This window comes from Molothrus ater, chromosome 1, assembly GCF_012460135.2.
Source record: "Molothrus ater isolate BHLD 08-10-18 breed brown headed cowbird chromosome 1, BPBGC_Mater_1.1, whole genome shotgun sequence".
In the NCBI taxonomy this organism is placed as follows: Eukaryota; Metazoa; Chordata; class Aves; order Passeriformes; family Icteridae; genus Molothrus; species Molothrus ater.
Window position 1 is genome coordinate 101,318,905 of NC_050478.2, and position 24,818 is coordinate 101,343,722.

Consider the following 24,818-nt stretch of genomic DNA (forward strand, 5'->3'; position numbering starts at 1 on the left):
AGAAGGGCAGTGGCAGCGGCTCTGAAACAAAGAGCGGCCAGCCCTGCGGAAGGCGGTCAGAGACAGCACTCGGCACATCCTCTCCTACAGGCAGAGGAGAGAAAGGCCCAGCTCCTGGGCACGCTGGCATCTACACACCATTAACTCGGAGATTCATGGCCCTGCTCAGACTCAAACCGCAGATCCCAAGTGGTTCCCCCCTGCTCTCTAAAGTTACATCTACTTCCTCCAATTTTATTACCACTACTAGTCATAGAGGTTGGGGTCGCTTCTTTTTTCCATTTCCTGCATCCAAAAAAGTTCACTACTTATTATAAATCTAGATGACATGGCTTTTTTTTTTTTTTTTCTCCTGAGAGCAGCTCAGTTCTTATAATTTTATACAGCTGCATATTTGCAGCATCTAAGGAACAATTCCCACTACACTGGAAGAACTCCAGTGCCAGATTCTTCAACCTTCAAATACTCCAGCAAGTTTCAGTTTAAAACAGTAGAAAAGGTGATTTTTCTACTATTATGAAGTCTCCAAAGAGTTATAGAATTCACATCCTTAAGTTGTGTGAAGAAATCTAGTTGTTTTTCAAACTCCCATTGATTTCAACTCTCCATTGATTCCAAACTTTTATTCTCATGCCAAAAAAACACTTTGAAAATCTACCCCCGTGACAAATTAAATATAATTAACATTAATTTTCAAATGGTGGCCCTCAGCAGGACTTGATCAACAACAGAGAAAGCTACCACATATGCATTAATTTCAAGTTTTATTCTTCATGTTGGTGGAACACACAGCCTCAAGAGGCAGCATCTGTAGAGCTGTTGCAAACACATTTTGTACTCTATTACACCACAGATTTGGGAAAAAAACAAGTAAAGCACAGGTTTCACACTGCACTTGATCATCTGACCATTAAGTTACAGATAATTTAGAAATCTTCTGATTTTACATAAACATTGCATCAGCCATTGCTCAGCCTCCATGCACAATTTAACTTTATTTTTTTATTACAGTCAACACTGGTTTTGGAAACTCTTTTGCTGTAAATGTTATATTTTCCATTTAGATCACTTAAATGGTATTTACATAAGTGTGCAAATTGCTTTGAAAGATAGAAACAAACACTAACACATAATATACAGACAGTTTATTCTATAGTTAAACATTTACTAAAAGGCAGTTAACATTCCTAACACACTTTCACTGTCTAAAATAGGAGAATAAGTTATATAAAATAGACCATCTTATTTTCAGATGCTTCCATTTCTGCAGATTTGGTCTTTGCAGCAACATTGCAATTAAAGATTAAGATTCTACTACTAAGAATCAGAAATGTCAATTCAATGGCAGCTTAACATGTTTAGTACCAGTCACTTCTGTCCCAGATTTCCACACTTGAAAGTTTCCGCACAGAACAAAGAAACAACTCGAGGAGGGAGGAAGACAGTTTTGCCCTTTTTTTTTTTTTTTTGGCCACATGGAAAGTATGTCTTAAAAATGCAACACAAATTTCAAATTTTACATTTTCTTTTAAGGGCCTGTTAGTGTTACAAGCACAGTTTAAATCAATCTGAAAATTCTTCCACAGAAGCACACACAGTTCCCAGTTTTCTTATGCACCTCGTCATTTCAGATATATGCAACTGTTCACACACACAAAAAGCAGACTCCTTGGGCTCACACAACAAAACTGATTTCAGAACTAGAAGGAGCAGGAAACGCTTGAAGAAAACAACTTAGTGTCTCCTGAGTTCCTACATGTGCATTTTTTTCTACCTGTGATGAAGACTCACCATAGTAAGTGTTATGTTCCACTTGATTCGAATCCAGAAGGCAAAAGTTAAACTCCAGTTAAACTGAAGTGAGTTCCTCCAACAGCAAAAATTCTAGGAGAGTTCTAGAATTTTAGTAAAGTCTTGCAAACCATCTTTCACATATAACTGCAAGCATTCTCAGAGAAAAGCACCTCACTTCCTAAAATTTCACAGAGCCAAAACTTTTACATACATCATCAATAACAAAGGAAATTACCCATCAGATAGTGAAGACCTACAGGTGCATCTTAAATAGCTTTAAAACTCATGGTTATTACTACACAAGACAAAGACACAAAACTGGTTTTTGAATACCCATTAAATTGAATAATGTGACCTTCTAATGTGACAGCAAATTATGCTGCAGTTTGTGCTCCTATCTCAATGTTACTGAGTGCTATTCACCCCAGGCAAAGTGAGCATTAGCTCTCTAAAATCTGAACCTTCATCACAATTACGCCTGACACAATTTTGTCACACATATGCTTGATATTTTTGATGACATCCAATTCTTTAATATGGCAGAAACTATCCCAACACTTTAAACTGTGCTTTTGGTCTCTTGTTTACAGAGCTTTGGGCATCACATACAAATCCCTGCTGGATTCCAAGTGATGTCACCCTAGTGCAGACCTTGCTTAGGTCCTGCTGAAAAAACAAGCCACAGGTGAAACTTCTAGACTCAACAACTTTTAAGCATAAAATGGTGAAACAAATTCAGGACACTAAAGAAGCTTGCAAAACATATGATGACTTGGAACCAAATATAAATAGGATGCATTAAAATTTGGTTACCTTGGATTCTAAGCAAGTTTGAAAAATGCCACTTATAGGAGATACCTGTTCAATGCTTTGAAAATATAAAAGAATCAAATGTCTTCATACATTAGCATGTATGAAGATATTTGATTCTTTCATATTTTCAGCATACTGATTAGCAAATAAACACCTAGGACACTTATAAACTCAAACATATCACTGAAACATTCCACCTAAGCTTTTGTTAAACATTTGTCTTCAGAAGTTTATATTCTGTGCACATTACCTGCTAACTTCAGTTTCTTTTTTGGTTATGGCATGCTTCAAAAACACCGCTAAGAATGGTTGTTCACTCCTTCCTTTTCTAAGGTGCACATTACAAACACTGTGGACACATTTATTTCCAAGTACTTCAGGTCAATAAATTTCTTATGAGGAAAGGCAGATGTGTATTTTTAAGCTTGCAAGATAACTTCAAGCTAGTTGACTTAGTGTTTTTCACACTCATGTGGATGCTGTAAAAATAAAGTATTAAAATAATATTCCCCAGTGCAGTAAAAACACGTTGAAAACAAACTGAATGCTCCCCCTAGCGCTTACACAAGTAAAAATCCTGCCTGGCACAGTCTGCCTCAAATGGTCTTAAACAGGAGATAAACAGGCAGAGATCATACATTTAACTCTGAAGACAACTGCAAACATCTTACTGGGACCAGAAGTGTCAGCTGTTGAAATCCAGCATTTAAAATTTTGTACTACTTCCTCTCCAGTGCTTCTGAAGTTTTGGTTTCTTTTAAACTGTGCTTTTAGTAAAACTCTCCTCAATTTTTTTCCTGTCAGCTGAAGGCAGGGCCCTAAGGAAGCTCCTGCCAGATAAGAGATGAAGTCCAAAGATGTTTCAAGACGATGGGTACAATCATGCTTTTTCTCCTGCACTGAACCCAGAAGCTGCCATGTTAATATTAGGATTCCCATATCACAATTGCAATGAAGCTCTGGTAAATCTGGTACCTTTGGATATGCTCAGCATCACAAGTCAGTCAGATATGACAACCTAGTCTGTAGCTAGCATAGTCCACCAGAATATTCATCCTCTTCCTCATCAGCATGAGAGCCCACTGCAGCTGGTCCTCTGGCTTTGTCTTGGGCAGCGTTTGGCGATTTCTTCTTCATTCCACCTCCTGGCACCACCAAGGTAAGACCAAGCTTGGCATACTGACAATAACAAGGCAAGTTTAATTTCTGTGCTATCACAGAATTGACTGATGCTCAGAATAAGCAAGCAGGCAACATTCAATACAAAAAACCAAGAGTGATGATGGCTCTCAGCTTGGAATAAACATAACATTGGTCCAATTTTCTCTTTCTCAAATACTCTGTGAATGGGATATAAGATCTGTATTGATGCTGCTTATTATCAAATAAATTGGCCACATTTTGAACCTTCTTTAACCTCCTCTGGCTCAAGCTTTATGTAGAAAAGAAGTAATTCCAGTATGTAGCCTTTTCATACATTATCTACTATTAGATCATGTAAACAGTTTTTTAAGTGTTGTTCAGCAAGACTAGTAACTCAATTTTTACTATTCAATGAAGTGAAATTAGTCAATACTGCTACAAGGTTTGGTAGGGATGGATGTTTCCATTACTTCACGCTTATCTTATACTTCCTACTATTTACAAATTCAATTAAATAAAAAAATGGTGGAGAAAGAGACACAATTACTCGCTCCAAATTAAAATCTATCCTGAATGAATACCTTACTAAGAATAAGCAATGGAAAAAACCATTCAATGATGCCATCACTGAATGCAGTAGGCATCCTGCTCTGTTCATGTTTATGCACATTCATCTGCTGCATGGTATTTCTGAGAAAAAGCAGAAGCAGCAGACTGTTCTTGCTCTTATGGAAGCAAACAGAAGAGGCCTGAATTTTGGTCAACTCATTAAACAAATTAAGCAAATCCTTAACAAGCTGTTCTTTCACATAACTCTTTGCACCATCTGAAAGTTAGGCAGCACCATCACTGGCAGGCAAAGTAAAAGAATGCAGGAAGCTCACAGCCAAAGGGAAGCATGACAGGAAGTCACAATAAATGCACAGACTGTGCTCTTATTTTCCTCTACTAGGAAAAAATCCCCACCCTCTTAACCTGAAAAAAGCCCCCAATCACAGGATCTGTCTACTTACATCATTATCCATGTATTTGAAAAGTGGAGAATTACAAACTTCAGAAACTTGATCCTGATCTTGCTGATCATACCCTTCTAAAAGTTGCTCCAGTGCTGCACAGTCTTCACTTCCATTAAATCCTGGTATACTGAAGGAAATTAAGAGTTGATTTCTTTAGGTACATGAATCATATTCATAAAAATTAAACTTTAAGTAATATTAGTTTGCACACTGCAAATAAGACCACAATACCAGTAAAGATGAAACAAGAATATTTGATTTTTTTTTTCCTGATTAGTCAATAAACTCTCCACTTCACATACAGAAAATTCCTGTCATGAGTTTCTGTATATAAAACTGGAGATATGGAAAACATGAGCAAGATGTTTAAAGACTGACCTTGAAAGATTATTTCTAAAGGTAAAGTACTACAATTTAACTCATACATATGTTCATTTCACTAAAAACGCAGTTTAAGTAAAAACATGTTGTTTTGAGATTTTGCTACTGAAGTTCCAATGAAAGGTGAAATGAGGAACTGCCAGGGTTAAACACTAATCCATATTTTGACACCAAAATTTTCTCCTGTAACATGGCAAGAACTTCTAATTTTCATCTCATTTCCCCTGTCACACATAACTAGTTCTTTATGACTCTGTATTTTAGGTTTGTTAAGAAGAATCACTGTAACCGGTACAGCTAAATTGTTATGTCTGAAAAAGATTCCTGATAGCCATACACAAGAAAACATTATTATTGTACTTTAAGTCAACAGAAGTGCAGGTTAATATTTTATGAAAGAAAAATGTCAAGCAAGATAGATCTCCACTAGTGAAACAATCAGTTTAAATCACAGGACACGAAGCAGACTTACCTGTAGCTTTCCCTCACACATCTTTCTGCAGCAACATAATCATTTCTATGAAGATGAACTAAGACTTGAGCAATAGTTTTCTAAACAAAAAATAAAAAGAGTAAGCCTTATGATTCTTTAGAAATTAACAATAAAATATGAGAAAAATAGTAGACTGTTAATATCTAGTACGAGATATTAACAATATCTCGAGCTCATTACAATCATCCTAAGATGATGACGTGAGTCAGAACAAACTAGTGAAAAAGCAGAAAGCCATCTTCTCAGCTAGTATGAAATAGGTTATCTCCTATAACATTTTAATGGATTGCTGTCCCAAGTAACGGTTTTTGTAGTTTGTTTTTTTGATAACATCTTTATTTTTTATGTGTTGTTTAGTTTTGACAGCTCCTGTAGATAATAGCATTTTAAAACTTACAAAAGCACAGCTGAAGTTTGGGGAAACACCACTACCACAAACTCTCATCATTCAGCAAGAAAATTATCACTGAATTAAGAGGTGCCCATCATCTGTCAGATGTCAGTAACAACAAAAATAAAAAAATTGAAATGTATTATCAGAAGCTGTCTCTTAGACTTTACCTTATAGCAAGTGGGGTAGTTTTCAATTTCCTTATAAATACTTTTTTCCTTTTGAAGAGACAGTGCAGCCTCATCTAATCTAAAAACAAAAAAAACAGGAGTATCAGCGCCAGGAATACAACACAATGAACCCAAGGCTAATTACAAAGTGTTTAACTAATACAGCAGCAAGTATACTCGAATAAACAGCAACACAACTAAAAATCAGCAGTAGATTTTACTAACAGAATAAAAGTAAAGGTAAATAAGGTAAATATATAGATGAGGTAAATATATAGTCAGCAATTCCTTTTGCCTACATGCTAAGAACATCTCTGATATTTATTTAGAGAAACCTTGGTTTTTGTAACACTGTAAAAGACAAATGCTTTGTTATACACCCTAGCACATCTGTATGTCCTGAGGTTACTATAAGCTATCAGTAAGTCTGATATCCATGACTAGCAATATAGTTCTTAAAAGACCTCAATGTTTCAGCGAAGCAAGTCTAAGATGAACTGAAGGTAAAGTTTGGTATAAGTAATTTACAATTAAACTTGTCTCACTGAGAGTCCAAGATTCACTCTTCTTTAAGAAGTCCAGAATCAGACTGCTGCAGATTTCATTCTTCAGGTCAGTCCCAATTCCTCTGTTTTATATCCCACAGCTATAGAAGATTTTTCAAGTACTTTCTACATTTAATGTTGGAAAAAAACCCCAAAAAATCCTGAAATAACATAAGAATTAATGAACACTGGTGTTTTCACAGAGCAAAAGTCTTTCAGCTCACATTCTGCCATCCCAGAACAGAAAATCAGGTGGTTCCTGGATGAACATGGCATATCCCACAGAAACTGGACCTTAGTTTGAAGCAAGTCTCAAATAAGAATTAATAGTACATAAAAAACCAACAACACCAAGACAAAAAACCCACAATCAAAATCACATTTTAAGATTCAATTTCATTAAAAGAACAAAAAGTGATAAAGCTATACCTGCGTCCTCTGACCAGAAGTCTTGATGCCTTCCCTAGCATTTCTAACGCCTGCCGTAAACGTTCTTCATTCTAGAGAAGAAAAAAAAGAATTCAGACATTTTTGTTTCATTTGCACAGAATTAAGACCACATCTAAGTGTGTCACCTGTAGTTTAGAACACCTGTTAGCTATTAGATCAGCAATTCATACACTCAAGGGAAACATGAAGTGTATTGGTGCTCCTGAGTTCCACAGCCAGCTCCTGCGTGGATCTGCTCAGCAGAGGAATGTCAATGTAAATTTACTAATCTGAAAAAACCCATGACAACTGACAATAGAAAAGTACATCAAAGCCACTTGTAAAAAGGCAAATCATTGTCTCATTTAAATGGGTGAAGCACCATGCAAAATATTTTCTCCTGTGCCTTCAGGGATTTCAAATTATTTTGAGTTCCAGTGCTCAACAGCAGATATGTACTCTACCCTCTGTTCTGCCCAACAAGAGCCAGAACACTTGAACGATAAAATTCAGATTCTGTCAAGTCCTAAACTGAGAAAAGGGCAAAGTAAACTGAATCCTAACTTTTGTCATCTCCTTCTCTAGAGCATGAGAAGCCTTCAGCTTCATTACTCAGCCACTGATGTAAAATGAAGTAAACGTAATTTAGAACCTAATCTTAGGCTTCTTCTTTATAGTGGAAAGAAAAGAACCCAACAAACTGAAAACGTGGATAAAAATCTCCCACTTACTTCAAACACCTGATGCTGCTTGCTGATAGAGCTGCACAGCCTTCTCTGGACTCACATTTTCTATTAACCTGTAATAAACATCAATACTTTCTCTTCAGATGAAAGGAAAATATTTTTTACCTGAAAGCATCAAAAAGACATAAAAGGAAAGCCCAGACATACCCATGCCCCGCACAGATTTTAGCCACAGTAAGTCAGACTCACTTTCCAGCCCGTTCCAGTGCAATGGCTGCTGTGTCTGGTGTCCCATTCTCCAGGTACATCATACTGGCTTTCTCGATCAGCTGAACTGCTTCAGGAAGCCTCTGCATCTCCTACAAGGCAACAGTCACCAGAACACTGTTGTCAGGAAAGGAGTTTACATGCAAGGACACAAATCAAAGCAAATTAAAATAACTTATTTATTTACAAACTTGTAGAGCTAGTGAAAGTTAACCACCAACTCCGTAAAAGTTACTTTAAAGTACTAAACTTTTCTGTAAGTCATGAATTTGTAGTAGTTCATAGCAAAAGCAGCACCACTCTTCTGTTACCCACTGACATGAGGGACTCTTCTTTTAGAAAAGGAAAACTATCTTTCCCCCCAAATACAAATGTTGCTTCCCTAATCTACTGAAGGCAGAAATGGGGACTATGAGTCAACAAAAAAATTTCACTTCAATATGCAATTTGCTTACATATATTTGTAAAATAGTACAGTGCACAATATTTGTCATTATAAAATAGAACTTAAAAATAAAAACTAGTGAATGAGAATACCTTTAGCATCATGCCAGCTTGTTCATAAGCTCTGCAGAGAAAAAAATTGTACAATTTGGTCAGAGATGGTGTATTACAACAAGCTGTAGTTATGAATCAAAAGTTAACGTGCACTGACTATCTAACATCTTCACTGTTAATATTTAATGCTTTGAAGATATTTAAAGTGTTTTATTTAATGACACAGCACACATGTAACTTTATCTTCCACAAAATTCAACCACACTTCTCAGTAAAATCTATTCTAACCCAATCCCCAGGCAATATCTGGATTATTGTCATCTCTGAAGTACTCTTTAATTAAAAATTTCTTAATTAGCTCAGCAGTGTAGAACTCCAAAATTACAAGAAGTTCATCTAAGAAAAAATATTTGCTATCAAAAGGTGCTAAAGAATGCCAAAATCATAATTTCTTCAGGTGGCCATTACATGTTTTCAAACTTTCCTAGCTCACACTTCCACTGAACTAATTATGAAGCAGCAAAATTACTTGAACCAAAACACTTACTCTGAGATCAAAATGTACTGTATGTTAAAAAATCTGTTTCAGATTACTTAGCACGTCTGTACTTACTTGGCAGCATGAAAGAGACTAGACATGAAATTGTTGAAGTCAAGGACAAAAGCCACAAAAATATAATGCAGGAAAAATATTAATGTATAAAATCTTACACAACTACTAATTTCAAAGCAAGGATCCCCATAAAGGCAAATCAAACCTACTACAACTACAGGCAAGTTGTCAAAAATAAATAATTCCAAGGACAGAATAAATGCAATATACCAATGTATAGCTACATAAAAAGTTGTAAAAAGCACACTTCCTTAAAATAAGTTCCTGCTTATTAAATAAGCAGGAACATATTTTGTATCTAACTACAAATACTGTAATAATGTCAGAGCTTCATTTAGTTTATACTATGCATTAGTAGATAATAAAAACCAATTAAATTTCTGAAGCAGTCCCTAGGTATCTCAGGCACCTGTCAGCTGTTATTTGGGACAACACTAACTTTCTCACCAACAGCTCTTTAGTTTCCTCAGAGCACACAGGAACAGACTTTTAAAAAGCAATTCTGTTACACTGACAAAATGTGCAAATATATTAAATAACCTGCTCCCAACCCCCATTACTCCAATTTAAGTAGCAACTAGTTAGCTTCTGGGAAAGAAAGAATCTCAGTGAATGAAAAGATACGCTTTATTGTTTTCATGTGCCTCAGCTTCCCGTAAACAGGCTTCCCTTGCCTGGTCAAACTGCTTGGCATTCTTAAAAGCAACAGCTGCAAAAAAGGAAATAAAAGATTTTATTTACAACTTGACCTTGTCTTCATTTTTACCACTGCTGCTTGAGAATTTATCTACCTAAAGACGCAAACAGGCTTTTTAAATGCATGGTTACAGTTTACCAACCTCTTCCCAAAAATCCCAGATAGTTCTCTTCGTTTCATTAGTTACTTAGTTACCATTAAAGACATTTATTATCAACACCACTTCCATACCACCACAGTATCATACAGAGCTCTCAATGTGTTCAGGTGGACTTTGAGAGTCACTCATACTGGATTTTAATTACAGACATGGAGGAATGCATATTTATATAATTTTAATCATTAGAAGTTATACAAGGTCAGAAATGTGCCACCAACAAAGCATAACTTCATCAGCACAATCATTTCAGGGTACAAATATATATTTCTATCTTGTTTAACTAATAAAATATAAAGTAAGATTTAAAATAAATTTCAATTTATAAATTCTCCAGTTGTTCTTCCAAGTTCATATTTTTGTATTCAATCTTAGGTGAAAAAGCAGGAATGCCTAGAGTAAGAAGTCAAAAGACCACAACAAATTACTACCATGAGAAAGAAGAAAATGCTTAAGAACAAAAAGAAATCAACACTAAGGATTTTATACTCAGTGTGTCACTTGGCAGTGGAAAAAGGGAGGAACGAGACCTTACTGTGCCTGAAAAAAAACCCCAAGCTGGCAACATCTCACCTTACAGAGACAGTCTTTGACTGGACATATTTCATAAGATGATGATAAAGCAAAATTTTAAAACCAGCTCGAACGTCTGTTGTTTTGTAGATAAAGTCACAGGATTTGGGGGTGGACAAGTGAAAGAAGGAAAGGAAGCTTTATTTTTGTCACATAGAAATTGTAAGCTTGAAAAAAAAAAAAAAACAACTGGTTTTGGAGACTGTTCTAGATCTCCAAGAACAACCTGAAATTTATTTTACAGTGCTACCAAGAGGATTTTTTGTTGCTTCATCTTACATTTAGTCTTCACAACAGTTTTACTTACACAGTAATGTAGTAAAAATACATAAAACATTATAAGCGACTAAGCTTGATGAATACTTTGAAATATATATGGCCATATTTACTGCCACATACCTGCCTTCCCATATTCAGTAGCTGCACTGTCATAATCTGGTTTCCACTTTAAGAATCCAGTTTTTAGGCTAAAACACAAGAAACAATTAGTAAAGATTTTATGTTTTACCATCAAGGCACTTCAGATACATTTCAAACTTTAGAATAGCCCTGGAAATGAGCAATTACCTATGTGCCAATACTATGGTGGCATCTCTACCATAAAAACAAATGCCAGCACTGTTAAGAATTGCATAAAGCACTGCAATTATCTCCTACAGTTACAACCCTCACCCTAACATGCTTTTACTATTCCCACAGCGTCTTCCCAAGCCCATCTTCTCAGCAGTAAGAAGTCAGCAGAAGAAAAATACTTCCTCCTACACCAACATATCTCCAGATTTCTAATACCGTGACACCTGACAATATTTTTTTCACACATCAGGAAGTTTCCATCATTCCTCTACAGGACTGGTTTTTTTTTGCTTCTGAGAATTATCAATGATTCTCCAATGCATACACAATCAAAGGAATTTACTTACCAACACAAAGACTCAAATGTCATTTCTATGTCTAAAATAGATCATGACACTAAAAGGTGCCACGCATGGGCACAAATACATAGGGAAAAATGAATATTGGAAAATTAGGTGAGTCATTAGGCAATTTGGAATTTAATATGCTGACTTCCTCATTTTTAAAAGAAATTAAAATATTACCATAACTTTACAGACTGCTTACGTATTTGTTATAGGCCAACACATCATATGCAATACATTCTTTACTTGGCAAAACAGTTGCATGTGGATACTAAGGTGATCGTTTTGTCTTACTTGGATGATGACCAGAGTGTGTAACACTAATACAAGCCTTTATACTGTGTTCTTTTTATCACAGTCAGAAGTCTCAAACACATCAAGCTGAAATATACAATGCACTCAATCTACACACAATTAAAGGTCTTAGTCCCTTTTATTTTAAGTGCTCTCCAGATAAGCCTAAAATTAATTCTGCAGGAGGGCACTTTCAGTCAAGTAACTTGAGTAAGACATGCTGGGTTTTTTCAATTTCAAAGTTTTTCCTCTATGCCAATTTATACATTTGATCCATGATTTCCAGAGGGCCTGTCACTACTCTTACTAAAACTATGGCATCCTTGGATTAGTCCACTCCATTACATGTATACCATACTCTGTGCAATTCAGCAAAATGGCTATATTCAGTGTTAAAATGCACAGTTATAGACTACCATAGATGTTAAGCTCTCCAAGATAAATGTAAGTACAGGTCTTTGAAGCCACCTGAGAAGCACCAATCACGCATTTCTCACAGACAGGAAACAAACACACACCACCTCAGCAAAGTCAAGCCCTTTTTTCTAACACAGTCTCCATAACTCTTTTCTCCCACTTGTCTCTAGCCTTCAGATGTGCCAGGGGAGATTTAGGATGGACATTTGGAAGAAAGAAGATTTAGGATGGACATTTGGAAGAAATTCTTCACAGAAAGGGTTATTAGGTATTGGAGTGGGCTGCCCAGGAGGTGATAGACTCACCAACCCCAGAGCTGTTTAAGGAAAGACTGGATGTGGCACTCAGTGCCCTGGTCTAGTTGACAGAGTGGTGTTGTGTCAAGGGTTGGATTCGATCATCTCAGACACCTTTTCCAACCTAACTGATTCTGTGACTCGTCTTCCTCCCACTGACTTTAGCGGAAGGGCAGAAGTGACAGCCCTCGCTTTGCCGTCAGGGTCGGAGCAATACAGGCCACAAGGCCCTAAAGGAAACTGCTCGGGCTCCAGGCCTCTGAGCCGCACCGCCTCACCGACCCCCCTGTTCGGTCTTGGGGCCGCTGTACTCTCCCTGTTCGGGGCAGCAGGCCCTCTAGAGCACTCAGCCCCGGACGGAGGCTCCCCTCAGGCAGAGGAGGGGCGGTGCAGCCATGCCCCCCACCCCCCGGGCCGGCCCCCGCGGCCTCGCCACCTCCCTCCCCTTCTCCCGAGGTGCGGCCGCCTGACCCACGGAGTCTCCTCAGCCCCCCTGTCGGGCCGGGAGGGGACACGCCGCCTCCATGGGGCAGGAGCGCCGGGCGCCCCGGACAGCGCGGGCGCCGAGCTGGCAGCTGCTTGGCAGTGGCTCACCAGCTCCCCCCAGCCGCACCCTCCGCCCCGCTGACCCTCCGCTCACTATTTCTCCGCTTTCGCGATGTGCTCCAGCGCCTCGTTAATCTTCTGCGCCGCCATCTCGCCAGCGCGGCGGGCCGGGCTCGGCCACGCTCCTCCGCCTCCCTGCGCTGCGGCTACGGAACGGCGCAGGGATCACGGGCACCGGGAGGAGCGGCCCGGGCCCCGCCTGCTCCCCGCGCCTGCGCCCGGGCCACGGCCGGAGCGCCCCGTGTGCCCGGAGCGCCCCGGAGTGCCCCGAGTGCCGGGAGTGCTGAGGACCGGCCCCGGGCGCGGAGCCGCCGGCGCGGCCTGTGCGGGCAGGGGTGCGCAGCGCTGGGCTGTGCCGCGCTCCGGGGGCGGCGGGCACCTCCCGTGAACAGCCCGCTCCTGTGCTAGGCCGACAGAAAGTTTTTACAAAACAGAATCACACAGAATCCCACAATCGTTAGGCTTGGAAGGGGCCTCTGGAGATCATCTGCTCCACTCCGTCCTGCCAAGGAGGGTCAGCTAGAGCAGGTGACACAGGAACCAGGTGGGGTTTGAATGTCTCCAGAGGGAGACTCTACGACCGCCCTGGGCAGCCTGTTCCAGCGCTCTGCCACGCTCAGTGTGAAGTTCTTCCTCATGCTGTGGTGAAAGTCCCTGCATTTTATTTTGTGACCATCGCTCCTTGTCCTGTCACTAAACACCACAAAAAAGAGCCTGGCACCATCCTCTTGACATCCTCCTTTGAGACATTTATATGTATTCATGGGATCCCCTCTCAGTTTTCAGACTAAACCGGCCCAGCTCCCACAGCCTCTCCTCATAAGAGAGATGCTCGGTCTTTGTGGCATCTGCTGGACCCTCTGCTCCTTGTCTTTCCTGTACTGAGGAGCCTAGAACTGGACACAGCCCAGAACAGCAATGAGCAAGACCTGCGTTCCCCAGAGTTTTCAAAAGGAGGCCAGTTTTTTTATCAGTGCACAACTCAGAGGCCAAAATCTGAGCAGCACTGCATGTCCTGCCTTGAGGAAGCCTCCAGAGGCAGTTCTGCTGAGGCATGATCTTCTGACTTGGTGAAAACAAGAGTGTGTATCCAGCCGGGCTGGCACAGAGATCTGATGCAGAAGGTGTGAATAGTGGCTGAGCACACCAGAGTTGCTGACACAGGCGACACAATTGTGCAAGATACCCAAATTATACACTCAGTAGTTAAGTCAAAACTGCTAAAGTCTCTTATTGCTTGTATGTCCAGCTTCCTTGATGCCTTAGTTTTGTTAATGTGAAACATCCCTGAGAAAAAGAATATCAGTCATGGAGCCCAAGAAGGTATTTCTTCTCCAATCCTGAACATCATTATTTTATTCCAATCTGAATAAATGAAGTATTTATCAACACCAGAGAGCAAAACAAGAACCTGGTTAAATTTGCAGAACTTCCGAGAGCCTAGAAGTCATTGAAATGAACTTTATGGGTCCCTTCCAACTCAATATTCTGTGATTCTCTGAAAGTCCATACCCTTTACAGGAATCAGAGCTTTACAAGTTTCTACATCAACTGGGAAAATAAGCAATATTTACGTGATTTGTTTTACTCTAGGTAGTCATAAAACTCACTAGTCTGAATTGCTTTCCCTTCCTTTTCTTTTTCCCACATTCCCTTGATGACATGGACACTTAATTTTCTGATTTTGGTTCTTGCATTGCACTTGAGAGGTTATCATCTATTGCAAATGGTGGAAAAATCCTACTAAATCTTAAATACTGTTATTCTCTGTCTTAGATCAAAGTAGGGAAAAAGGTTGTAGAGAGGTTTTCTGCTTTGAAAAGCAGATGAGTTGTCACGGGAGTACTGGGAGAAAATAGCTAGTCTTGCATAATACATACACAGAAAAGGTTTTTGGCAAGTGCTCGGTGGTAGCAGGTATAAAGCAGAGGAAGCTATGATCAGAAAGATTCCTCTGTCATCACGTCTGTCTTTTTTTTCCCCTCGTAATGTCAGCCAGGATAGATCTGGCCAGCTAACTATGAGCTTGCTGCAGTGTCTTTCAAATAAATTTGTGTTAACCAGGAAAATTAAATCCTAGACAGCAGCATTGAATGACAGAATAATCTCACTGTTGTTCTGAAGCACCAAACTTATGACTTCTAGTTTGTGTATTTGTTTTTGCAAGGGCTTCTTGCCTGCTCTGTTCCCTGGGTTGTAAATATCTGTTCACTTTCTAGTGAAACTGCACATGTGCACTGTCTGGTTACACTTTATACTGGAATGACCAGACGGAAGATTTCCAAGACTAGTATTAAATGAAATAGGATATTCTTAGGTAGCTTTTATTTTCTAGACATGGAACCTCCGGAGATTTTATGTCTGGGAAGGATCATATCACAGCATCTGGTGCTTGGCTGTGAATTAGAATTTGGTGCTAAAAAATGACCAGGTAAAATGTGAAAAAAAAATTTGCAGGGAAAATAGTTGGAGTGACAAAGATGTGAACTCTGTAAATAGCTGTATTAGTAGAAGTCATTGATCATTAGCCAGTCCTCATCTGCCCATCACTACACCTTGCAGAGAGCTTCTGTCTTCTAAGCATTTCTTCATTTGCACCATTGCAACCAAAGGAATCAAGCTGTGAGAAACAAGGTGCTTAAGCTTTACAATTCATTTGTCTTAAATGGGTTAAAAAGCACCTGTGTGAGGCTTCATGGGGATAACTTCTGGCTAAAGGCTGTAGGCAAGCAGCTGGAGACAGCACCTTCCACCATTATGGCTGGGTCCCTCCACAGGCCTGGCATCTGAACAACCAGGGTGTCCTTCAGAGTTGTTAGTTATATGAAATTATTAGTAAAACCATAGCTAAAATTTGTTTCTTAATGAACTGTAATTTTTCTATAAATCTGTTATGTTCTTTCAGAAAGTCAGGACTGACTGCAGCAAAATGTACTTTAAGTCAGCTGCTGAATCCTATCTGCTACTCCAGTGGATCTGGAAGGTGAATTTAAGTTTTCCTAGATCTGGATTTCTCACCTCTGTCTGGTACCCTTTTATGGCAGCAGAACATGGAAAGTTCTGCCTTGTAATTTATTAGTGTCTGAAATTGGAGTCATAACTACAATACAGCTCCACTGCCATGCTGAGGAAATTATCTGGGAGTAAGGGAGAGGGATCTGCATATTTCTTCTCCCAGAAAGACTGGGCCATCACTAATGGTCTAATGTACAATTGGGTCAGACAAATTTTGGGCCCATGATATACGCAAAAATGTGCTCTGTCATCACTCCAACCCAGTGCCAGCACCTCAGTGCTCTGGTATCTTTCCTTTTCCTGTCTTCAGCACTAAAAAAAAAATCCATATAACTTATTTGTCTTTCAGACATTACTGTTTTTGTGGATATGGCAGAAAGCAAATTAATAACTCTGAGGGCAGGAAAGTTAATAAAGACTGGTTTTCTGTAGATTGATACTGATTGTCTTTAATTAAATAGCACAGGACTGCAATGTGAGCATGCCTTTTCTTAGATGTCAGAGAATAAAGAGAGAGGTATTATAAATATCCTAACTGGGGGAAGGTGGTAATGTCTACTTGGATTTCCAGATTCACTGGACATGAGAAAGGAGGAGGATATTCTGGTAGGATGAGCCAACATGAATCATTCATAATGCCTTCCACACTATTTGTTGAACATACATAATTTACATGCCTCTATTGAAGGTTAAGTAAGGTGGCCTGTCCACATAGGTAAGGCAGGTTGATTTTGTCAGTAAGTAGTAAGATAGATAATGCATCAAGATTATCAACACCCTTTGAGTCCCTCCCTACTATTCCCCTGGTCTCCCTTGCTTCCAAAAATAATCCATTTCCCTCAGTCATGACAACTCTCAAATTGTAATTTATTTAAAGTCAAATTAATTTTATACAATAGTAACGTATGACTCACAAATAAATGTACAATATTTACAGATGTGAAGAAGAGCTCTTCTGGAGGAGAGTTGAGTCACCTACTCCTGCTGGATAGGAAGGTTGGATAATTGGCACCACACCACTTCCCACATGCTCCATTTGAATCTGACCAACTCAGTGTCTTTGGCATTTATTACCCCTAGACTTACTCCTTGATACTTCCTCATCTTCTCAGCCACTGCATCCACAAGTGATGATAATTTGCTTTCATACCTAATGGTTGTGTGCACCACCAGCACCTGACCCACCATTAACAAATGCTTATAGGGCTTTTTTTGGTGGTCTCAGAGAAGTAGTTACTAATTTTCTATTTTCCAGTGGTGGCAATTCCACAGCCCTGACAACCTGTTCCAATTAAAAATATCTTCATTCTGCTGGTTAGTAGATCTTGGAAGGATGACCTTTGGAGCAAAAATTTCCCATTCTGAGACTGGGATCTCACCAGAAAACCACTTCTGGAATCACCTGGACTCCTTCAGGATGCCAATTTGTTACTGGGCTAGGTTCACAGTTTGTTGGCTAGGCTCTTCCTAGCTAGCTCTGTTCCCTCTGGCAATTTACCAAGCAGTCACACCTGCACGAAGAGGGGCAGGAATATATGGTGCAGGCATGAATTGCTTAAGTCAATTGAAGTACCACATCATAAATGTGTAATCATAGCTTTACTTTAGCTTCTCTTTCTGTTGATGAGGTAACTTGCTCAAGATAGAGCACATACCTAATTTAAAAATGTGACCCCTTTTCTGCTCCGGCTTTGCAATTCTAGAACATCTGGACTCCTCTCCTGTTTTTCTTCATCCTTCCTTCTTTCTGAATTATTCTCTACAGAAAACTCTCACATCAGATCTCCTGGTAGAAAGCCAGCTATTCCTCCCACAGAATCCACACAGGGGATTTTGATGGATCTTCATTGCTTTGCAGCAGTTTAACAACAAGATGCTCAGTGCCTCATGGTATAACATGTAGCATTGCTTCTCAAATCAAGAGGCATTCATAACTTGACATGAACATGTATCCTTCAATTTTTCACTGAAATAGTGTTTGAAATAGATCCCAAAACAGAGGCAGGAAAACATAACTGTTTTCATCAGCTTTGAAAGCATAATTAGATTTTTCCACTTTTCCATTGAAATACCAAATTCGATAATGACTGATTCTTTCAGGTGCCACCTTCTACTCTGTACCCATGAACAGGGAAGTGAGATCACTAATACCCAATAAAATCAATAAGGCTGGCCTTATTCAAGGATATCAATAAACTTTTGTTCACTTTTATTGACAGCATAGTTTTGCACACCTGGAGCAAGATTTACAGAGAAGGATAACTTTTTTTTGTTTGTTTTTAATTGGCTTAACCTTTTTCTACATTGTTTTCCTTAGTCTGCTTCAGAAGAGCATTTGGAAATCTTCTAGCCTCCTTGGCAGAATCAGGAATACAAGCCTGGACAGAAGCTGCTCCACAGTGCTCTCCTCATTAGGACTATGGATGAGACACAATACAGGGCAGTCACAGTTGCTAGGTTTTGTTTCACATGGCAGCATAGAGTTTATGAAAACATCTGCTGCATTCCCCCAGTGTTTTACTCCTCAGCATAAAATGTTTTCTGAGACTAATTGCTTTGGTCATGTATCTGAACATCCTACCTCATGACACCATTGATTAGATAATATCAAAGTCTATTTCCCCCTGTAGAGGAGTCAGTTCTGCCACTCTGAATTGTCATTTACATCCTCCATTATCATGCTGCAGCAGTACATGTCTGCAGCAGCCCAAACTGTGCACTTTTGTAAGTCTTTTCCAATGACCTGATTATCCAAGCTGGTGAGGCAGCCATGTGGGGGTGCAGCTGAAGGCCTCCCAAGGTACTGAACTCAGTTCCATGGGCAGCTCAGTGACTGAGAAGTGAGGCTCTATTGTTCTCCATGTAAACATCAGAAGTAAAGAAAATAAATCTTCCAGTTCATTTAGCACTGTTAAAGCTGGTGATTCTTACTCTCAAATATAACAGTGAGCTACTTTCTAAATGTTAAAGGAGAATTTGATAGTAGGATTCCATTTGATTCAGTGGCCTAAAGACTCGTTACTCCTACAGGGACTACATCTGTACATTAGGTCTTGGTCTTTAGATAAAGGTAGCAAAAATCTTTAGAATTTCATCTGTGACTGAAGTCACTATAGTGAGTGAAATTTCTATTCTCTAATAAAAAAATCAAATATCTCTAGCACCTATGTGTGCTATTCAAAGTTCTAAGAGTTCAGTGGGCTGCTTCATACAGATATACTCTGATGTCCAATTAGGGTTCACTGGTCATTATGAACTTTTGAAAATCTATTTGGAAGTGTTAAACAAGACATTCAAAAAATGCATTCCTACTAGTCTTAACTGTAGCCTGGTTTCTGCATTTAAGGATTTTCATTCATTTCCTTCCAGAACAAAAATAAAATGAAGTCCATAAAAGCCTAGACAAACATTAGACATTTCATGTCATTCTCCCACCAGAACTTAGATTTCTCTTCCAGTAGGCCATAGTAGTTAAATATTACTGTATTGTAAACAGCCCTTTTGAGTTAATGAAAAACATTTAGAAGGGAGTGAATGTCTTGGTTCATTCAGAATAATTAGCTATGGCCCATTTATGATTTTCCCTTGAAATATAGAAATAAATCTTGAAATAAACTTTAGTAAACATGATTTCCTTTTCTATAGTCCTTCTAAGTCACATTTTCCCTTAATTAATTAAACCTTAGTATTTCACCCTAATCGTGTAGACCAGAATAATTTAAATTAATTTTGTTTAAATAATCCACCATTTCTTTTATCTGACTTATTTTGATAAAAACTCTAACTTAATTTTCTGATCCAGAATAGACCATTTATGGCTGTAGTGTATGTAGGACAGAACCCAGAGGTGTTTTTTCTTATGAAAAGAAAATGTTTGGTATTTTGTGAAAAAAAAAATTATAATATCCTATCCTTGGGCTGTCCAAAGATACATAATTAAACTTTCTCATATGCTAAAATCACATGAGCATAATGAACTTTCTTAAATGTAATTACCATTAATGCCATATCCTCTGAAAACACTAGTGAGAAAATTTCAATCCAGGTGAATCAAAACCTCCTTCTAAAATTCATAGTCTTTATGTTAGTGAGAAATTAATCTATGAAAATGCGGGTACTTCTCCACTTTTATTTTGAAGAACTATAGGGTAAATCAACTACAAAGTCTTTCTTTTAACCTGCAAAATGTATCTTCTTGTCTCTAAACTTGCTTCACAAAGAGCAATTACTGAACTTACAGATCTGCTTCCCCTCACAGATAATCAATGATGACTACAGACTGACCTACAGAGAAGGAAAGGTAACTCAAGGTAGCATTTTCTTACAGTTCTGCATGCCAGGTCTTCCTTGCAATGGATGTGCTTCTTACATGCCATTCTGTCTTTCAAATACTGTGCACAGCATCATGCCCAGCTTCTGTGTGTTTGCTTTCTACCTCCTACATTTTTTACACTGTTCTCTCTTTCTTTTCCATCTGTCCTCTGCTCCTCTGCTCAGCTCTGGTGAGACCCGCATGCAGTGCTGCATCCAGCTCTGCAGTCCCCAGTGCAGGAAAGACAACAACCCATTGAAGCAAGGGCACAAAGATGACAAGAGGGATGGAGCACCTCACCCATGAGGAAAGGTTGAGAGAATTGAGATTGTTCAGCCTGGAGAAGAAAAGGCTTTAGAGTGACTTAACTGTGGCTTTCCAGTACCTGAAGGAAGCCTACAGGAAAGATGGAGAGGGACTTTTTACAAGGGTGTGTACTGACAAGGACTAGCAGGAATGGATTCAAACTGAAAAACATTAGGTTTAGATAAGAGATTAAGAAGGATATTTTCCCTTTGAGGGTGGTGAGGCACTGGAACAGGTTGGCTAGAGAAGTTGTGGCTACCCCATCCCTGGAAGTGTTCAAAGCCAGGTTGGGAGGGTATCTAAGCATCCTGGTCTGGTGAAAAGTGTCTCCCCCCCATGGCCAGGGGGTTGTAATTAGATGATCTTGAATCTCTTCCAGCCATTCTATGATTATGTGATAAAAATCATAAGCAATATTTATAACAAATAAATTATTGATATTTATGATGCCTATCACTGAAAAATGGTGTAACTAAGAGCTAGTGACAGATTCTCACTTGTCACCTTTTGGAGCTTGAAAGAGTATTTGGCAAGTGGAATTCAACAGTCCATGCTGTGTAAATGTGAGAGGACAGGAGCTTGGCATTCACTTCTGGAGCTCAGTCATGTCGATGTAGGTCAATAAATTGTCTGTCAGATGTAATTGCCTGTTGTAATGAAACCTAGCAAACACAGGAGGGCTCTATGTGAACACATATTTAGAACTGTTTAGATTGGTGCCAGACAGGAGTGGTATGTTCTGGTGTTACATAACCTTAAGTTAATTTGCAGTGTAGTTTAAAGTAGTAAAAGATTTTGCTATGAAATTGCCATCTTGTTTTGGGTATGTCTGGGTTTATATCTAAGCATTGTCTCTATGCTGGAGCATAAAAATATAAAAATAAATCCTATAAACTCCAGCTGAAGGGGACTATTATGAAACAAAACAAAATTCCCGATTTTGACATTTCTGCTAAATGTATCTCTTCTTTTTGAAACAGATTTAGGTTTAGCTGTCATAGATATATTTCAATATATCACAAACTGGCTTCTGACAGGAAAAAATGGTCTCTTTCCTTGATTTTACATTACAAATCTTAATTTTGCCATACTGCTACCATGGAAACAAATGGGGAGTAAAGACAGTAAACGGAACAAAAAGCCACTATTGCATAATGGGGTTTGATCATTCCTCCACAGAGACAAACAGGCTTTCCCAACAGGACTCTGCTGCAGCACAGCCCTGTCACTGCAAGTCCCTTGGGGCAGGGACTGGACCTGCCTGTGCCAGTGTGCAGATCATGACAAACTACTTGTGGCAAGGCCTCTGGCTCTTTCTGAGGAGTGGGGCTGTACAGCCATATCGGCTGTATCACATGAGCCAAAGGAATGGGTCTCATGTCAGGTGGTGCCCTGAGAGATGGTGGGTATCTCCTCTCTGCCCAGTGTCCCTTGCCCACCACCCCCTTCACAGAACAATTCTGGGAAAACAAACAGAGAGTAAATAAAATCTGACAATAAATTGGCAGTCCCTGCATGAAGAAGGACCTCTCCAATTCTCATGAGAACAGTGTGGGTGATGATCACCAATGACAGTAATAACAAGGAAAAGGAAGCCACAGATTCCTTATCTCTCTGCAGATGCTCACCTGTGAAGGTGAACCCTGAACCCTGAGTTGTAGCTCAGCTACCTTACACGTGCACCATCTCATCTGTTGTTCAACAGAGACTTCCAGTAATGTAGATGTTAAAAATCAGATTATGTAGATCTAAGCTGCTTATGATAAAGGTGGTCTATTGACAGAAACCTCAAGATCAAACTGTCTGGAAGAATCCATGAAGAGGACAAGTTCATTATTAAATCAGAAATCAAAGGTAAAGTTACTCCAGTAGGATGAAGAATTGTACAAGACTCTTGGATTAATCCTTTAGGACTTAATTAGCTCAGTTCAGCCGTATACTAAAATTGCACGTGAGTGCCTCCGGTAAGCAATACCAGTTGTCAAGCCCATCACATTGTAATGCTAGTTGACTTTAATGTTAAAATCTGTCATGTTAAGACCACTTCCAGCAGGCTGGTAGTTAAGGTTATATTTTATTGTAATTGGGAGTTTTGCTTTTTTGTTTTCCAGGACTTTTCTTTTGCCAACAAGTACGAACCTACACAGACACAGCAAATGATGTATTAATTTACAAACCCTTTGGGAAGGAAAGTACATTACAAAGGATTTCTGGAATGTAATTTTTAACCGAGATAACCAAGTTCCCCTTCTGAAAAAAATTACTTTTATTTAGTATATATTGTTAATTGCCACTAGTAATCTTAAGTATTTTCTTTTTCTTCTCCCTTCAGTGATAAAGATATTAAATAAATATATTTCTAAAGGGACATGTAACAGTTCTTCTAGGGATCAGTGGTACAAAGTACAGTTAATCAGCATGAAAAGATTAATTTGTTGTGTTACAGACTTGCTGTTCTTGACAAGCAGGTTATCACTTCTTTACAGCAAGCAGTGTTATAAAAATAATTCAAGGCACACTTACACATGTACAAACAGAGTACCCAGGCAATGATGGATCTTCAATCACTGACCCAAGCTTTGAAATTGGAATTTCTGAAAAGATTGTTGCTCATTGAATGTGTGAATTTGTCTGATTACAAAAACAGGTCACAACCTGCAAACTTCTGACCTAAATTTGGATGAAAATATCCTCCTACTTCAGCAAAGTTTGGATCAAGGTTCTGGGTTAAGTCTTAATTCAGATCGCCATATGTTCTTTCATTAGGATTACCAGGAAAAAATGTTGGCTTGATACCAGCTTTTCCCTCTCAGAATTTTTGTTGCAAGGTCTGCTGAAGTATTCCAGATTGACTGCTGTACCTACATAATGGAAAAGACCATATATTTTCTTCATGTGACTACCCAGGAAGACAGGAAGAAAATGAGTGTTACTGCAGTACAGCTGTGGGTTTGCTAAGCAAATCTGGCCCACAGACGCGTTTATATAGCAGATCCACCAATTGCTGCTTCCATTTAGATGAACCACAAATATCTTGGCACTTTAGTCTCTCCACAGTATATTAATCTCAGTTTGGGGGGGTAAAAAAAGGAGACAAACAGTGAAAATAGTGTACAAATGATTGCCTTCTTCCATTCCATCGTTTGATGCTTGCTCTGTTCCTCCAGAGAGGAAGATGAAGGGAAGTAGTAACACATTTGTGGTGTAACACAGACAGAAAATCTCTTTAACAAAATGTTTTCAAAGGATAGTCACCCTATATAATGAATTTTCTGCCACTACTAGATTCTGCTCACTTCAGCTATCCTGTGGGGATGGGAATCAGAGAAGAATCTTTTATCAGGTAGTGAAAAAAATAATGCAGGTTTATCAGAGGAAAGTCTAGGCAGGCAGCAGAAGCCATTACAAATGACAGAAATATATTTGAGAAGGAACATTCTTAAGGAGAAAAATAAAAGAAAGACTATGCCAGTAAAGGCTTGATCAGACGATATACAGGCGCCACAGGTACTGTCCAACATATTAAAGACTTTTCTGCCTCTAGCAGATCAAGCAGCCACATTTATACTGGTTCTACAACCTTCTATTAGTTTACTGTTCTCTGCCTTCACAGACAGAAATCACACATCTGTCTGAAAATGTTTCATCTGCCATAATTATACGTGCCTATTTCATTCACATAAAACAGTTATTCAGTTACTCTCCCATTTTCCTTTTTTGGTGGGAGAAATTGACACTACAGTTTGTTAAATCGGTTGCACTTGAGACCCAGTCAGTGAGGGTCTTTTGTTGTATTTTTAGCTGAAACCCCTTCCTTTATATGCTTTATAATAAAGCAAGCAGGAAAAAATCTCACAGCTTTTGCATTATAATTTCTCTTTGAGGCCTTTATCTTTTTAATGATTCTTTAATGTTACACTGTAACTCAAAGACTGATTATTTTTTTCTTACAAAATAAAATAAGGGATTGTTTGCTTTGAAGTTTTTCA

At 38.9% G+C, this 24,818-nt stretch overlaps 1 protein-coding gene across 1 annotated transcript; it reads right to left on the minus strand.

Moving 5' to 3' along the window:
• Nucleotides 1-747: 747 nt before the first annotated feature.
• Nucleotides 748-13,393, minus strand: NAPG (NSF attachment protein gamma). Its single transcript, XM_036404964.2, has 12 exons — nucleotides 13,231-13,393; nucleotides 11,066-11,133; nucleotides 9,864-9,948; nucleotides 9,240-9,257; nucleotides 8,666-8,696; nucleotides 8,111-8,220; nucleotides 7,914-7,974; nucleotides 7,176-7,246; nucleotides 6,202-6,280; nucleotides 5,620-5,699; nucleotides 4,764-4,893; nucleotides 748-3,786 (listed from the first exon to the last, which is right to left on the minus strand). Exons 1-12 carry the CDS (start codon nucleotides 13,284-13,286, stop codon nucleotides 3,637-3,639), a joined length of 939 nt encoding a protein of 312 aa, XP_036260857.1. The 5' UTR covers nucleotides 13,287-13,393; the 3' UTR covers nucleotides 748-3,636.
• Nucleotides 13,394-24,818: the final 11,425 nt, after the last annotated feature.